At 41.7% G+C, this 17,005-nt stretch overlaps 1 protein-coding gene across 4 annotated transcripts in view; it reads left to right on the forward strand.

Annotated features, from left to right (window-relative positions):
• The first annotated feature begins 609 nt into the window (after positions 1 to 609).
• cog3 (component of oligomeric golgi complex 3) overlaps positions 610 to 17,005 on the forward strand; it is a 79,332-nt gene continuing 62,936 nt past the window's right edge. Inside the window, exons 1-2 of one of the 4 annotated variants that reach the window (XM_069889646.1) lie at positions 610 to 821; positions 15,896 to 16,042. In XM_069889646.1, coding sequence (XP_069745747.1) covers positions 675 to 821; positions 15,896 to 16,042 — 294 coding nt within the window. In that variant the 5' untranslated portion in view covers positions 610 to 674. Of the gene's footprint in view, positions 822 to 10,482; positions 10,798 to 15,895; positions 16,043 to 17,005 lie in introns of those variants that run through there. The other 3 variants (XM_069889645.1, XM_069889644.1, XM_069889647.1) reach the window with 3 other exon arrangements.

Consider the following 17,005-nt stretch of genomic DNA (forward strand, 5'->3'; position numbering starts at 1 on the left):
ATTGTACTGGTTGGCTGTCCCTGACACTGCAATTCCTCCCCCTCAGGATTCCTAATAAAGGTGGTACAGCCCCATCCCCACCCTCAGTACTGCCTTGGAATCAGGCCAACAGCATACAAGACATTCCTATAAGGATATAGCAATTAAAGCCTATTAATCTCGACTTCAGGTCTGTTGGATCTAATTGATAGTGCCACAGCTGGTTGCATCACTGTCTGGTGTGGAAATGTGTAGGCCACTACCAGTAACCACAGAGACAAGCCGAGGGAACGAGAGGCTTTCATACACAGAAGAACCTTGCTGGTCCGAATGCCTGGTACCATGGGAGGGGGTGAAAGGTCAAGACGAGCACTCAGCTGCACTAGGACTGCTTCTTCCGCGCTGCCACCAGATTCCTGAATGATCAAAGGACTTTTGTCTCTTTCTGACCCTATTTACTTTGTAAGGTGGTTTATATAAATGTTTGCACCGGGATACTGCCGCAAAACAACGCATTTCGTGACACGTCCACGGCAATCCATTCTGTTTCTGCGTGTGGACCCCGGGGGATCCTAGACATGACGCTCCTTCCAAAGCCAATGCCCGGATCAGTGAGGCCGAGCGAGGGCGGAGCTGGCAGCAGATGGAAAGTTTCCGGGGTCAGGTCCGGGAGGGGAGGGAAAACCCGGAACAGAATGGCGGAGGTGAGTGAGGCTCGGAGCTGGGAGCAGTTGGCGCTGTGGGAGCACGGCCCGGAGCCCAGCGCCCCACTCACCGACAGCCAGCGGCGCAGCGTGGCCGAGCTCCGGGCCGCCGCCGACAACACGCCCTTACCCGCTGAGGTGAGTGCCACGAGCAGGTCCGAGGGGAGTTGAGGCCTCCGGCCCAGGGCATTGGGTGCCAGGGAGCCCGGGGGCTGCCGAGTGAACCAGAGGGTCGGTGGGAAGGAATACTGAGCCTGGAGAGAAGGGGGTCGGGGGCCTCCTCCCTCTCCCGCCTTCTTTCGCCAGCTCGGATCGGCTGCCACGTAGCCGGAGTTGTGCCTGCGGGAGGGAAGGGTAGGAGGCGTGGGCTGACAGGTCGCCTCTCCATTTCACCCCCTCCCACCCGGCTGTCACAGACCTGGAAAGGTGGGGGGAAAGGCAACCGGACAGGCGTTGGGCTGATCTTGGCTTGGATGCCCGTGAACTGGGTCAGGTTGTTGAGATGCAACTCATCCGTTCTATTCCACCTCCTCTCCTTCCTTTCTGTACACCCCCTGGCATTCGTCCACCTGTACATGCCTCTACAATTCTGAGCATCTCCTACAGCTCCTCTTCCCGCCCGTCCTCTTCCCACCCATTTAGCCACCACCCCCCCCCGCCTCTCCTCGTCCGGCCCATTGCCCCCCCCACCTCTCCTCTTCAACCTGTCCTCTCCCTCTTCCCCTTCCCCCCCTCTTCCCCTTCCCCCCCTCTTCCCCTTCCCCCCCTCTTCCCCTTCCCCCCCTCTTCCCCTTCCCCCCCTCTTCCCCTTCCCCCCCTCTTCCCCTTCCCCCCCTCTTCCCCTTCCCCCCCTCTTCCCCTTCCCCCCCTCTTCCCCTTCCCTCCCCTTCCCCCCTCTTCCCCTTCCCCCCCTCTTCCCCTTCCCCCCCTCTTCCCCTTCCCCCCCTCTTCCCCTTCCCCCCCTCTTCCCCTTCCCCCCCTCTTCCCCTTCCCCCCCTCTTCCCCTTCCCCCCCTCTTCCCCTTCCCCCCCTCTTCCCCTTCCCCCCCTCTTCCCCTTCCCCCCCTCTTCCCCTTCCCCCCCTCTTCCCCTTCCCCCCCTCTTCCCCTTCCCCCCCTCTTCCCCTTCCCCCCCTCTTCCCCTTCCCCCCCTCTTCCCCTTCCCCCCTTCTTCCCCTTCCCCCCCTCTTCCCCTTCCCCTTCCCTCCCCCCCCATTAGCCCCACCGTCCAGCCCCTTTGGCCCCCCCGCCCCTCCTCGTCCGGCCCCTTTGGCCCCCCCGCCCCTCCTCGTCCGGCCCCTTTGGCCCCCCCGCCCCTCCTCGTCCGGCCCCTTTGGCCCCCCCGCCCCTCCTCGTCCGGCCCCTTTGGCCCCCCCGCCCCTCCTCGTCCGGCCCCTTTGGCCCCCCCGCCCCTCCTCGTCCGGCCCCTTTGGCCCCCCCGCCCCTCCTCGTCCGGCCCCTTTGGCCCCCCCGCCCCTCCTCGTCCGGCCCCTTTGGCCCCCCCGCCCCTCCTCGTCCGGCCCCTTTGGCCCCCCCGCCCCTCCTCGTCCGGCCCCTTTGGCCCCCCCGCCCCTCCTCGTCCGGCCCCTTTGGCCCCCCCGCCCCTCCTCGTCCGGCCCCTTTGGCCCCCCCGCCCCTCCTCGTCCGGCCCCCCTGCTCCTGCCTCACCCCCACACTGGCCCTCCTCCTCCTCCACCACCCCCTGTTCTCCCCCCCCCCCCCCCACCTCTCTCAGCATTCCTCTAAGAACCAATCTATTGTTCCTTTGTTGCAATCCCTATTAGGAAATTATATCCTTCTTTGTGTAGGAAGACCAAAGTTGTACATATGGTATATGGTCTCGGCAAGACTGTATAATTACATTAAGAAATTCGCTCATGATAAAGTGCAATATATCTCTTGCCTTACTACATCTGCCTGTTGGCATTCAGAGATTGTGCTTAAGGATCCCTGAGTTCATTTTGAATATCATAATTTCCCAGTTGTCATTACTTTTAAAGCAAAAGTTTTGCTTTTTTTGTCCACCAGAGTAGGTGATCTCATCTTTCCATTTATTCTCCAGCTATTTTGAATCAGTAGCAAAGTTGGCGATGTGATATTTGGACCCTTTGTTAAACAGTATCTGTAGCTCGTGAGTGGAGCTGGGACCCAAGCATGATCCCTTTGTACTCAACCATTTTGAAAAAATAAATTCTCTCCATGTTCTTTGAATTTCTCAAAGCAGATTTCTATCCAAGAAATATATTATCTCCAATTCCATAAGCTGCAATTCTCTTGAATATGTGCCCCATGCCATAATGGTTATCGTATGCACAGTCTATGAACTGTACCACATTGATTCAGTCCAGTCCCTCTGACTGCAGAAACCCAAACTTGTGATATATCACCAAAAAGAACATGGGCAGTAGGCATGTGAGAATATGCTTGATTTGCGGGTTCTCTTCCAACATATGGACTTGGCAACAAGTTGTTGTTCCTACATCCTGAAGTGCCCCAACATTTCCTGAAAGACTTCAGCATTTCAAGAAGGCAGCTCACCACTATCTTCACAAAGGCATTTAAAGAGCACCAATAAATGTTGGTTTTGCTGGTGATCCCTAAAACCTGAAATAGGATTTTTAAAAATGCAAAAATGCTCCCAATACTGATCCCTTAATCTATTCTATGTCACATCCTTGAAGAGCTCCAATATGCCAAACATGATTTTTCTTTCATTAAAATGATGACTCTGGGTATTATGTAATGGCATCCTTAATTCCAGCACTTTCCCTACCATTTTTCCTCTTCCCTCTTACCACCACCTCATTTCTCCTCCCCTACTTATTTTCCAACCTTAGAGCTTTTCCCCAATGAAATATATAAGCCATGTCAAAATATAGTAAAAGGAATTATTATTTCACCTGGTCCCATTGAGCTGCACCTGGACTACATTCCCTCCATACCTCTCTCACCCATGCAGCTGTCCAAATTATTCTTAAATTTTGAAATTGAGCCTACATCCACCACTTCCACTGGCAGCTTCTTCCACATTCTTACCACTCCAAGTGGTGAAGTTCCTTTTAAACATTTCACCTTTCACCCTTAACCCATATCCATTCATTCTGGCTCATCTGACCACTGTGGAAAAAGCCTGCTTACATTTACCCTGTCTATTACCCCTCTCAATTTTGAATACCTCTATCAAATTTCCCCTTATTTTCTGATGCTCCAGGGAACAATCCTAACCTATTCAACCTTTCCTTATATCTCAGCTACTCAACCTGGCTTTGAATCTTATTGATATCTTTCTTGTAGATAGGTTACCAAAATTGCTCACATAGGCCAAATTTGGCCTCACTAATGTCGTACTCAAATTTAACATATCATCCCAATTCCTGTGCTCAATACTTTGATTTATGAAGGCCAATTGCCAAATCTCTCTTTACAACTTTATCTACCTGTGATGCCATTATGTATGTTTCCCAGATCCCTCCTGTACCTATTTATCTTGAAAGTCCCACCCGAGTTCAACCTCTCAAAGTGCAACACCTCACACTTGTCTACATTAGATTCCATCTGCCATTTTGTAGCCCATTTTCCAGATCCTGCTGAAAGCTTTGAAAGCCTTCCCTGCTGTCCACTGCACCTCTAATCTTAGGGTTATCTGTAAATCTGTTGATCCAATTTACCATATTATCATCCAGATCTTTGGTGTGGATGGCAGCAATGGACCCAGTACCAATCTGTGAGGCACACCACTTATCTTAGGCCTCAGTCACAGAGACAATCATCCACTACTATCCTCTGGCTTCTCCATCAAATCTAAAGGCTAATCCATCTTACTACCTCTTCATGAATGCCATGCGACTGAACTTTATTAACAAACTTCCCAAGTGGGACCTTCTCAAAGGCCTTACTGAAGTCCATGCAGACAACATGCATTGCCTTTCCTTCATTAAGATTTTTGTAACCTCCTTGAAAAAAATCTTGGGACATGACCTACCATGCACAAAGCCATTTTGACTATCCATAATCAGATCCCGTCTAACCAACTACTTGTATATCCAGTTTCTTAGAATACCTTCCATGCTCACCAACCTATAATTACCCAGATTATTCTTAGATCCTTTCTAGAACAACATTAGCTTTCTTCCAATTCTCCAACACCTCTTGGGTAAGGATGTCTCTGCTCGGGTCCGCTGAACTTACTATATGAGCCTCCCTCATGGTCGAGGGAATATTTTAACAGGCCCTGGGGATTTATCCTCCCTTTTTTGCCTCAAGACAGCAAGCACTTCTATAAACTCTGGGCCTGTCTCCCAAGTAAATACAGATGCAAAAAAAGTAAGATATCTCCCCTCGTTTGGCTCCATGCATAGATGAGCAGTCTGGTTTTCAATAGGATCAATTTTGCTCCTTGCTGTCTTTTTGCTGTTAATATATCTATCAGAGGCCTTTGAGATTTTACTTCACCTTGTCTGCCAGAGCCACCTTGTATTGTTCCCAACCCTAGATAGGATTTGGGAAGAGGAACAGTAAAAGCATCTTGTGATCCTTTTCCTGATGTGGGCACTGTTCTCTGTGTTCAAGCTACCATTTTGAAATTTTGCTATAAATATTTTAGAAAGCAGTTCCTTTACAGCCACTTATTTAACATGTAGTAATGCTGAATTAAAAATATAAATGACAACATTTGCTTGATATACCTGTTTTGCAATATGACATGTTGGTTTTTGATATTTTATGCTGATTACTTAATGACTATTTCTGCAAGGCTAAATCAGAATTTACTATAAAGCAATATTATCTTATCAAACAGTCCCTGGTTTTATTTGTAATTTTAAAAAAATTTCATCTAAATGAGTGATTGTGAATGTTTCTATTTAATGTGAGTTTTTAATCAGATTGTCCTAAAAGGATATTGGGATGCAATTTTGTATTAAAGATACCACATAGATATATCTTCTTAGTGACATTTACTTGTTGACTTGGCAAGACCCGAGGGTTAATTTTAACTCGAGTACAGCATGCAGAGATTTTTATTTTCTTTCTTTTTCAGACTTTTATAAGTAAACAATACACAAGGAGATTAGAATACAGAATCGAACAATTAAAAACAGAAACATCAATATATTGCAATACATAATAGAATGTATAACATTATAACATGTTGAACAGTATTGTCCCTTTCTCCTCAATTTGGAAAATTCAAAAGAAAAAAAAAATTGTTAAAACCCCCATCTCACCTACCAAAATAAACAAAAGAAAAGGGTGGGCGGCCTAAATTGAGAGTTTACACTTCAGTACAAACTATTTATCTGGTCCTTGCCAATTTAAAAAAAAAACAGAAATCCAGAACAGTTTGAAGGTAAAATCAAAATACAAATGAACTCATACGAAAGGACTAAAGTCTCTTCAAATGTCTAACTTTTTCTAAACTTAAACAGCCTGTTTCTGTACTGTAATTGTTATATGGTTATATGTTATATGATATAACTTGAGAACCATCACATCAAAGTAGGTGAATTAGGATCTTTCCATTTAAATATAATGGCTCTTCTGGCCAACAGTGTAGTAAAGGCTACAACCTGATGTGCAGAGGTGGGAACTCAACCCACCTCTGGAACTATAATTCCAAAAATAGCAGTCAATGGATTAGGTTGCAATCTAATACCCAGTATAATTGACAAAGTCTTATTTTGATTTTCTGTGTTCAGAACTGGACAGAAATTTCTTTGATAATCATCTTCCCTCCCAACCTCTTTCCTATATTGGCCTAAATTCTGACTTTGTGTCTCATAGCATGAGTTTGGGTATGGTTGAGAGTTCATTAATTGTATAACATCCCTGTGCTAATACTATGCCCTGACTATTGAAGCAAGTATAACGTTTATAATATTAACCACCTTGACTGCCTGCGGCCGCCTTCAGGTTTTCTCGTGCATGTACACCAAGATCCCTCAGTACATTCTAAGCCCTGGCATTCATTGAGCACATCCTAACATTCTTAGTCTTCCAAAAATATATTATCACACATTTTTAGGATTAAATGCCATCTGCCATTTCTCTTGACATCTTACCAGCTCAGCAGTATTATTCATCTGAATTTAAATTGATTTCGCTCTCACCCAGATTCACCTGGAAATTTTAAAACTGACTTGTATCTTGCATTCAGAATGGGTTGCAAAACTCGAAATGCAAGGATGTATTGCATTATTTGGCTCCATGCACTTTGTTTGATATGGAACTCTTTACAGTAAGGTATCTTGTATCAGTCAGTACTCATGAGGAGGGGTGGGGGAAAATAATTTTTCCTGTGAATATATGCCCCAGAACCAGCATCCTTTGAGCACCAAGTAGAAGACATTATTTCTGTGTGAGCAAGAAAGACAATTTGCCCTTAAAGATGGAAATAAAACAAAAGTCTGCAGACATCATGGCTGAAGTAAAAACACAATGCTGGAGAAACTCAGCAGGTCAAAACGTGTACTGTATATAGCAAAGATAAAGATGCATAACTGACATTTAACATCAAGGTATGAAAAAATGCAGGCAAGTGCCCGAACACATTTTTTCTTCTCTATTGACAGGCTCGACATTGATGATATTATCTTTATCTATGCTATATTAAGTACACTGTTTGACCTGCTGAGGTCCTCCAGCATTGTATTTTTATCCTTAAAGATGTTGCTTTGTTGGCAATGTTGATTTTTCTCCTTTAATCCTTTTCCCACACCTTCCACCTATTTCTTTATCAAATCATCATCCATCTTTTTAAATTGTCCCTAGAAGCCTCATGATGGAAACTTATTCCTTCTATGGAACTATTTTGACCTTGGTGAACACCTATTTGTGGATCTCGAATCCATGCTCCCAGCCTCAAGCCTAATAATTTTCCTTAACTATTCAATGAATGAATCTGTGTTCCTTTAAATGGTATTTGCATTCATTTTTGACATAAGAAGGTCATTAAAATGTTGCTTTCACTTCAGGCTAACTGCTTATCTTATTTAACTGAAGGACCTTTATAGCTGCAGAAATTTGATCTGTTGGATTTACTGTTAGATGCATTTTCTACAATCCTTGCTTGCAAGATATTATTTCATTGCCTGGTCATTGGTATCAATCTCCAGAGCTTGGGGCAGCATCTCAATTCAGAAAAGTTTCTTTGAATCATGTGCCATGCTTTTTTCATTCTATACCAGTGTGGTGTACTGCTTCAGAGATAAATATATCCACCACTGAGTAACATAATAGCACTGAATTAAATCTTAAAAGGGCCCCCTGGGTGGCATGGAAATCTATCGTCTGCTGGTTCCTTTCTGTTTCTTGGGTCAGAATTACATAATTCATTCAGCAATGCAGAATCACCAGAAAGAGGCCACTCTTGTCATGGTGTTCCACGTCGACTCTGTGTAAGAGAATCAAGCTATCACAACTTTGCCCACTCTCTCTCCAAGTTTCTTTTTATTTTTACATACCCAGCTCCCTTTTGAATACAGCAATTTAGTCTGCCTTCACGACTAATTTCTGATAGTATGTTCCAAGCTACTTACAAAATATCCTTGCTTTTCTCTTAATTCTTCAGCTTATCATCTTCATTCTGTGCCTCTTGAACTTTGACTCCACCTCTGTTTATTCTGCCTATACTCTTCGTTATTTTAAATAGCTCCTCACAGCTTCTTCAGTTCAAATGGCAAACAACCCTGCTTCACAAAACTAAACCCCTTCATCCCTGGAATCACTTCGTCACAGCTTTTTGTACTCTGAGGTTTTCACATCTTTTTGGAAATGTAGAATCCACAATAAGACACTGCTATGGTTGTTGCAAAACTTTTTAAAAAAATATTCACCTTGCCTTCCTCATAGTTGTATCTGCTTTTATAATGCTCAGGATACTACATATATTTTTAATCACTTCTAACAAACTAAACACATACACCCACAGCTTGCTCAGACCTGGGACTCCTTTTTAAAATCTTGTCCTCATTTAGTATTTCTGTAATAGATGGTTCATAAATGACAGAGAGAATATTGCAGATATAATAGTAAGTAATGTGTAAATCAAGATTGTAAATTTGATGAGGAAAGGGCCCCAAGCTCACCAATACCCTATCCCCACTGGTGATCCATGACCTTGTGGTAGATGGTCCACGAATACTTCAGATGGTCTCTGGGTGAACAAAGGTTGAAAACCAATGCCCTAGAGTATATTGCCACTTATTTTTCCTGTGGGTCTGTAGCACTTTACATTAAGTTTAATTTTTCTATCTTCCTGTTCCACCAACGTCTTTAAGGATAAATTGTTACAATTCACCTCTGCACCACTAAATTCTGTCATCCACAGATGTGAAAATGATTCCTCGTGTCCAAGTCATTAGCCAGTATTAGTTGAAATGGTGTTTCTAGGACTGATTCCTGTTCATTGCTGCACATTGCTTCTAGTTGCTTAGCTAATGTTCTCTCACTGCTCCTCCTTTTTTTCATAGCCCACAATCTTGATATGGCACCTCATCAGACTTATTTTGGAAGTTCACATATAAACTATTTTTCTCCTATTAACTTTGCATGACCTTATCAGAGACATGATTTGCCTTTTGGGAAGGTCAGCCTGCATTTTCCCGAAGGACTATTAATTTTGGCTCTGATAACTTCTACTTTCCACAGTGGAGTTGAACTGTATTTGTTGAGATTATCTTGCCCATTTCTTGAATAATAATGTAAAATTGCATTTTTCAATTGTCAGCCAAACATCATTAAATCTATACATTTCTCTGAATGAAGTGATCCATCCACTTGTCAATGCAGGCAGCCTTTCTTGTTGTGCCTCCTTCATTTTTGTTCCCATCCAGTAGCTTACTGTTGTTAGTCTACAACAGCATCTCCCTCTTTGGCAAAGAATGATAATGAGTATTTTAGTCATGCCTTTCCTCCATTGAATAGATTTCCGATTAGGACTCTGTCCACCATAATCTTTTTGTACAACTCTGCTTTTTCTGAGACCTACAGAATATTTTTGAATTTCCTATAATATTTGCTGCCTGTATTTCTTCAAACACCTCTTTCCTCAGTTTTCCTTTTTACCTTTTCCCCTGAACTTTCCATGATCAGCCTGCTTCTTGCTTTTGTTAACACCCTGGCACCTGTGATGTACTAAAATGAAACCAAATACTAGAAATACTCAGCAGCTCAGGCGGCATCTGTGGAGAGATGCTGTCTGACCTTTCCACCAGAATGAGGACAAATCTGTTGTCTTTTTTTCTTCTCAGCTCTATTTTACTCTCTTGACTGGCTTTATTTATCCCAAAATTAAAAGCATTTTCACCACAGTGGCCGCAGCAGTTCAAAAAGGCAGCTCACCACCATCTTAAGTGAAATTAGATCTTGACCTTGATGTTGACATTCCAAAAGAGATTAAAAAGCTATAGTTATTACAATGACTAATTGTCACTGAAGAGTAGAGCTGTTTAACATAAAATATATTCCAACAGCAAGAACTGTATCATTGGTTAGGGACTCAAAATTAATGTGCAGTATGAAACCTTTGAATATGCTGTTGAATCAACATTATATTGAAGTAATAATGAACTAATTACTGTTTTTGTATGAACAAGAGCTGGTTTCCAATTACATTAAGGATGTTTGTATTACAAAGTGTTATAAATTTCAGGCACACTTTTATTGTGATGTCTACATCACAATACAAAAGAGCTCGGGAAATGTTAAAGATCAGAATTTGATAGACATCATATTGCAATCTCTGCAGCTGTTCTGTGATTACGTGTATGTTACAGATGTCAGTGTTGGCTTGCTGCCTGGACAAGGAGACTGGACAGCTTGGTCTGATCTGTCCCCACAAATTGTCTTTGTCAATCGTGTAAAACCATTTTAAGACATAAAGAAGACTGCAGATGCTGCAATCTGAAGCCCAGAAAAATCTGCTGGAGGAACTCGGGATTGAGCCTGGCCCGCAGGAAAAAGAATCTTGTGATGTCGTGCATGTACTCAAACAATAAATCTGAATTTTGAAAGTAACTGAGCCACGAATCTCAGTGAAAGTTGATACAATACCCAACCTGCTGACTTAGTCAAACGTATTTCCTTCACTCAGCTTCCATCATTGTGAGAAATAGAAGGGTGAGTTTAAGGACCTGTCCAAAGGTCTAAGCCTTGGTTCCCATTGTATTTACCATCACATATTCTTGAAATGCTTCCTAACTGACTAATAAATTTAGTGAATTCCTACAGACCTTTGTTCAGGTAAAGAACCTCTTTACTCTTGCAAAATTTTGAATGGTATAATGGATAAAAATGCTGAGGGAAAAATGTGATATGGTACAACAAAATATGTTTAGAAATTAAATTTATTGCTCCGGGTTTGCTGTCTCCTGCCTGTGTGTTGCTTTTGGATTATATTTAGTGGTGATTCTCTAGTTCATGTAAAAAAAAAAATTATCAAGGCTACTGTTACAATCTGGATTGGATAACCCAAGAGAGAAATGGAAGCAGATTCAGTGGTAGAATTCTGAAGGGATGGATGCTTTTGGAGGGATATGGGGAAAGAGCAGGTAAATGAGTCTAGAACACAAAATGATGCAGCTCAACAAGAGGCTTCTAGGAAGACGCATAACATACAGGGGAGTGTGGAACATGGATCATGTGCAAGCATCAGAGTTTTAGTTTAATTTGGGCATCATGTTTGATGCAGACACATGAGTTTAATTGGAAAATGCTTTCAAATAACCAATGCTGGAGGTGGCTTGAATAGCCACCTTCTGTGGAGCAATTGGTTTTATCTTGCATTACCAAGGGCAAGGAAATGAATTTATAACTGGATATCAAATACTTGGGATTGATTATCCATTAACTTTTACATCAGGTGAAGGCTATTCAGGCCTTGAGCTTGCTTAGTTGGGCCTTAGGCCCAACTTATCAGTACTGACCCATTTTCCAGTTTTTGGCCAATATGGTCCAAACGTTCCTATTCATGTACCCGTCTAGAGGTCTTTTAAGCATTGCAGTTGTACCCACCCCTGCCATTTCCTCTAGCAGCTTGTTCCATGTAACCATCACCCTCTGGGTGTAAAAAACCTATATGCTCTAGTTTTAGACTCCCCTCCCTGGGAAAAGACCATGACCATTCATCCTTGGTCCTTGGTTTGGATTTTGGAAAAAGGGTATGTAAAGTGATTGGTCATCTTGATTGATCAAGTGCCCAAAAAAAAGGCGTACATTAAATTTAAAGGGGTCTGTGATTTTATTTCATCCAGAGGATGGTTGCAATTTTGAATGGTGGTGGAGACAGGGACTCTGATCAGATCCCAAGGCTTGGAGGGCTCTGGACCAAGTAGGATTGGTGCAGGGAGATACTTGATGGTCAGCATGGTAGAGTGAAGGATCTATTTTTGTGCTTCATAACTCCTATGATTAGAGTCCACTGTGGAAGAACCGTTGCCAACAAGAATCACGGCAGGGCATACTAAAGCATCTGGCGAGAGAAATGAAGAGCTTTCATCAGAACAGTACTGGTTTAAAGTTACAGCGTGTTATTTAAATTGTATTTAAATATAGACTGCACTACCAAATTCTGGAATTCTTTCCAAACATAGTTTGAAAACTGACTATTCTGACAGTGTGATGACTACAATTTGGACAGCTTATTCAAAAATTAGAAACTTAGGTAATGTAGTTTTGAATATTCCTCAAACCCCATATAGTGGATTGCTTGATTTAATGCCCTTCCTGATGCATTATAAAGGTCATGACTGAAATTTTTAACATTTTCACTCTCCAATCTGAAATTTCTGATTTCATCAGCTGCAATATTTTGCTTCCGTAAAGAGATGAAGATTCATCTTGATTGGCACAGCATCCATCACTCCTAAATGTGCATTCCTTTCAGATGCACTACGTGGCTGCAGAGTGTGCCAGCTACAATTAACATTGCAGATACTCAACTAGACCACTCTGATAGCACCTCCCAAACCCACGATCTGTGTGATGAAGGACAAAAAAGCTGCAGGTGCATTGGAGCACCACCATCTGCAAGTTCCCCTTCCCACCTAACTTGGGAATGGTCCTTTATTTTCACTTGGTCAGGAATCCTGGTGCTCACTACCCAGTTCCCTTCTGTGGGAGAGAAATAGCAAATGCTGGAGACACTCCGCAAGTAAGGCAGTCTGTGAAGTCGAAAACCATAGGTGTTAAGGTCACTGACCGTTTATCACAACTGGAAAAGAAAGAAAACGTGTATTTAAGTTATAACCTAAAGTGGACTTTCATTTTGGCATTTCTGATGAAAGGTCTTTGATCTGAAGCATTAACTATTTTTCTCTTCAGAGAAACTTAATTATCTGCTCAATATCTCCAGCATTTTCTGTTTTTATTTCAGATTTCTAGTGTCTGCAGTATTTTTGTTCTTCTCTGGGGAAAGTTGTGGGACAGGAAAAGAAATATCACATGATAAAGGGAGAAATAGAGTTTATCTAGTAGATGTTTTATTATCTGAAGAGGAATGGTTAACTGATATTATGTTTGCTCAATATTATACTGGCAAGAGAATGTCTACTAATTAGTAAACTAATTTTTTCCTCATCCATAATTGTCTTTAGATATAAGTAAATAATGTATCAAAGTGGGAGCAATTGTTCCTCCCAGAGTGATTTCCCCAAAAGTGCACTTGTATTGCACAGAGAAGCCATTTCTCTGATGTGGGGGTGCATGAGGACCACCTTAAGATACAGGATTAGAATTAGGCTATTTGTCCCATCGACTTTTCTCCCCTGAGTACATGGGTATGATCTAATTGCAGTTACAGAAACGTGATTTCAGGGTGACCAAAGCTTTGGAGTCTCGCATTCAAGAATATTTAAGGACAGGCAAAATGGAAAAGGAGGAACTCAGTGGGTCAAGCAGCTTCAGTGGAAGAAAGAAAATTGTCAACATTTACCACTGATGCTGCTTGACCCACTGAGTTCCTGCAGCAGATTGTTTTGGTATAGATTTCCAGCAGCTGCTGCCTCTCATTTGTCACCTAAAAGGATAAAGAGGTGGGTAGTGCTATTAATAAAGGCAGAGGTCACTCTACAGGTATGAATCAGTTCATGATATAGAATTAGAATTAGTTTGGATTAAGCTATGAATTTCAAAGGGCTGAAGACATTGCTGGGGATTATAAATAGACTACCAAATAGTTGTAATATAGGACATAGCTTGTATTGGGAAATTAGGAACATATTGCAAGTAATACTGTAGTCATGGGATACATTAATTTGCATTTATACTGGACAAGTAAAATTAAAGTGGAATCTCTACAAGATGGTTTTCTAGATTTTTTAAAAAAAGAGAGAAGGCAACTCAAAAGGATTAATCTACAATCTTGTTAAAAAAGTGACCTTTTGAAAAGAGTGATCCTAACATGGAATTGCATTTGAAAGAGATTGCAGAAATTAGGTTCTTAAATCTAAGCAAAGCAAGCAACGAAAGAGACCTAGCACAAATGATTGAGAAAAAACTCTTGTGCACTTTACGATTTTTTTTCTATCTCTCGGCATTGCACAGTCAGTTTACTTACAGTTCTTTTTTGTTTATTTGTGTACATTGTTTTTGTGCTACCAATAAGTGGTAATTCTGCCCCGCAGGAAAATTAATCTCAGGTATGTGTGTGGTGTCATGTATGTACTCTGACAATAAATCGGAACTTGAACTTCTTTCATTGCACCTGAGGAGTTGGATAAGAGTCAACATAATCGGTGTATCTGGAGTCACCCTGATTCACACAGTTAGATCATGCTCATTTACTAACAATGGAGCCATGTATTTTTGAAAATTCTGATTTGTATTTATGATCTGCTGTTGGATCCTTCCCTCTCTCCCTTTGTCTGGCCTCTGTCTGAGCAGGGAGGTTTGGAGAGCTGGAATAGCTTAGAGGGAGAGGATCAACAAGCCGGAAGAATTTGAACGTGTTGGTTTTAAAATTAAGTGGTTGCCAGATGTGGGAGTGATTTATAAATGATGCTTTGTGTGAGTTAGCATAGAGGTAGCTGAACTTCATTGCCTTGGACATGGGTAGCCAATCAGGAGAGCGTTGCATGGAAAACGCTGCCAAGCAATCCATTTGTAGAAAGAGTGAAAAGAGAGGGCTAATTCTAATGATTGTGCATCATTCTGGTAAGACTCGTGTATTAATTTATTTAATAGCTAAAGGTGCAGAGTACAGTTCATCGAAATTGTTAGTGACATTTTCTGTGAGGAAAATACTGCTTGGACATCAAATTCAGTTTATGAAGGTTGCGTTCCAGTAGCCAGAAAGTGTATAGTGGTTACATGGAAGTTTGACTCCCAGCTAAATATCACATGATGGAATATGGAAATACAGTGTTGCATTCCCCTGGAGAAAATCACCTACAATTTGCAGAAGAGATATGACACTTTCATTGAAGTGTGACAACTGTATATGAGGCATATAGGTGCACAGATAGAATTCACACCCCTTTTTCCCCCCCCCCCCCACCAAGTAGAGAAAAGAAACAATCTGTCCCAGCAGGTAAAGGATTAAGAGTATGAAATGGGGAATGCGGCGCAGACGACAAGTTTTTATTTAATATCTGTGCCCTACTAGCCTTGAGGAGGATCGTTGTCTGTCAGTTTTTAGGTGGTTTTTGTATGTTTGTATTTTTATATTTTGGTAGTTGTATAATTTAAGGGACAGGGAGGGGAGGGTGTAAGGAGGTGGGAAAATAAGGACTGTAAATCATATCATGTAGAGAGAGAATGTAATAATTTTGTTTATTGGATTTGCACGAGTCTTTAGAAAATCAAAACTAAAATATCCCAAAAAAAATCGCCTTGAAGTGATTTTTGCATTAAATCAGTTGTTCTGTTCATGAAAGAGTGTAGGCTATTGATTTAAAGTTTGAAATAACCATTACTGGATTTGTGGATAATGTACTGATAGTCAATATCCATGAACATTACAGGCCACCTTTGTTCTTAAGATGGAGAGCATACTGTGGTTAATTATCATTAGGAAATATTAAGAATCAATTATGCAGTGTGGAAATAGAGCTTTTCCTTAATGACCATTTTACCTGCATTTCACAAATTAATTGCTTTGTGGAACAACTGGTTACAAGTCTGCCTTGTGATTATTAGACTGCTAGAAAATCCATGAAGTTACTGCATCCCTCATAGAACCAAGCAATCTGTAATGTTTCTTTTGCCTTTTATCTTTTAGTTACCAATTGAGGACCTATGCAGCCTGACATCCCGGTCCATCACTGTCCCTCTTGCTGCTGCAGTTCCTGAATCCACTGAGGATATTCTGCTCAAAGGATTTACTGCTTTAAACATGAAAAGCGAGAGGATTGAAACTGCGCAACAGGTGCATTGTTGTATTGTTGCATTTAATCTTAGGAAATGAGAGTTAAAGTGAACAGTCACTTCAGTTTCAACCTTAACAGAATGTGGGATAAATCCTAAAATATGTCCACTAAACTTTCAGGATCATTTCTATTGTAGCTATGTCAAATGTTGTTAAATAGGAATGGAGTTCTATGTGAAATGTTTCAGTTCTTTTGTACTTGAGTCTCTGCATCAATAACGTCTTCTACATTTTAAAGGTACAATGCCTTAGGTTGTTCTCTATTTAAGACTAATTAACTAATGTTGCCATTTAAATAATCATAATCTGCGAATTGTGGTTTATCATCTATCCATTTTTATTTAAGATAGTAAATGGTTTTTATGAAGCTTGTTTCATTGTGTCTAGATTTTTATCTTAGTATTTCTCAGTTTGGTTAAATTTCAACAAAAATATTTCACAAAACCATATTGAATTTGTCATATGACAAAATTTTTAAATACCATGCTATAACATGTTTAATAATAGGTTGTAATCTTTTACTCATGACAGTTACCTGTGGTTTCCCGCTTTATAATTTCTTCCTGCATTCTATCTTGTCCTATTTGAATTAGAGCTTAAGATAATTGGTTTGATTCAAGCAAGGACTGCTCAGGTCAGTGGCTAAAGATTGGAGTTTGTGGCAGGGGCTTTGGCCTACTAAGTAGAAAATTGGAGGAAATTTCTCCTGACTATAGCATGTACTGTAGGAACTGGGTGTGAAACTGGAAGCAGAGGAAGGGAGATGAGTTGAGGGAGGTGTCTGTGACCCCACTGCATTCTCTGATAGTCAAGACTGGAGGTGAGCACTTGACATGGTTTCAGAAAGTGTTGGTAAGTCATGGCATCGGGAAGAAAAACCATGATAGTTCCCTGAAGATAAGAGTGGTACAGGTCAAATCATTATAAATGATTCCTGGATGGACCAACTGCTGCCGAGACATC

Source organism: Narcine bancroftii, chromosome 7 (assembly GCF_036971445.1).
Source record: "Narcine bancroftii isolate sNarBan1 chromosome 7, sNarBan1.hap1, whole genome shotgun sequence".
Taxonomy (NCBI): Eukaryota; Metazoa; Chordata; class Chondrichthyes; order Torpediniformes; family Narcinidae; genus Narcine; species Narcine bancroftii.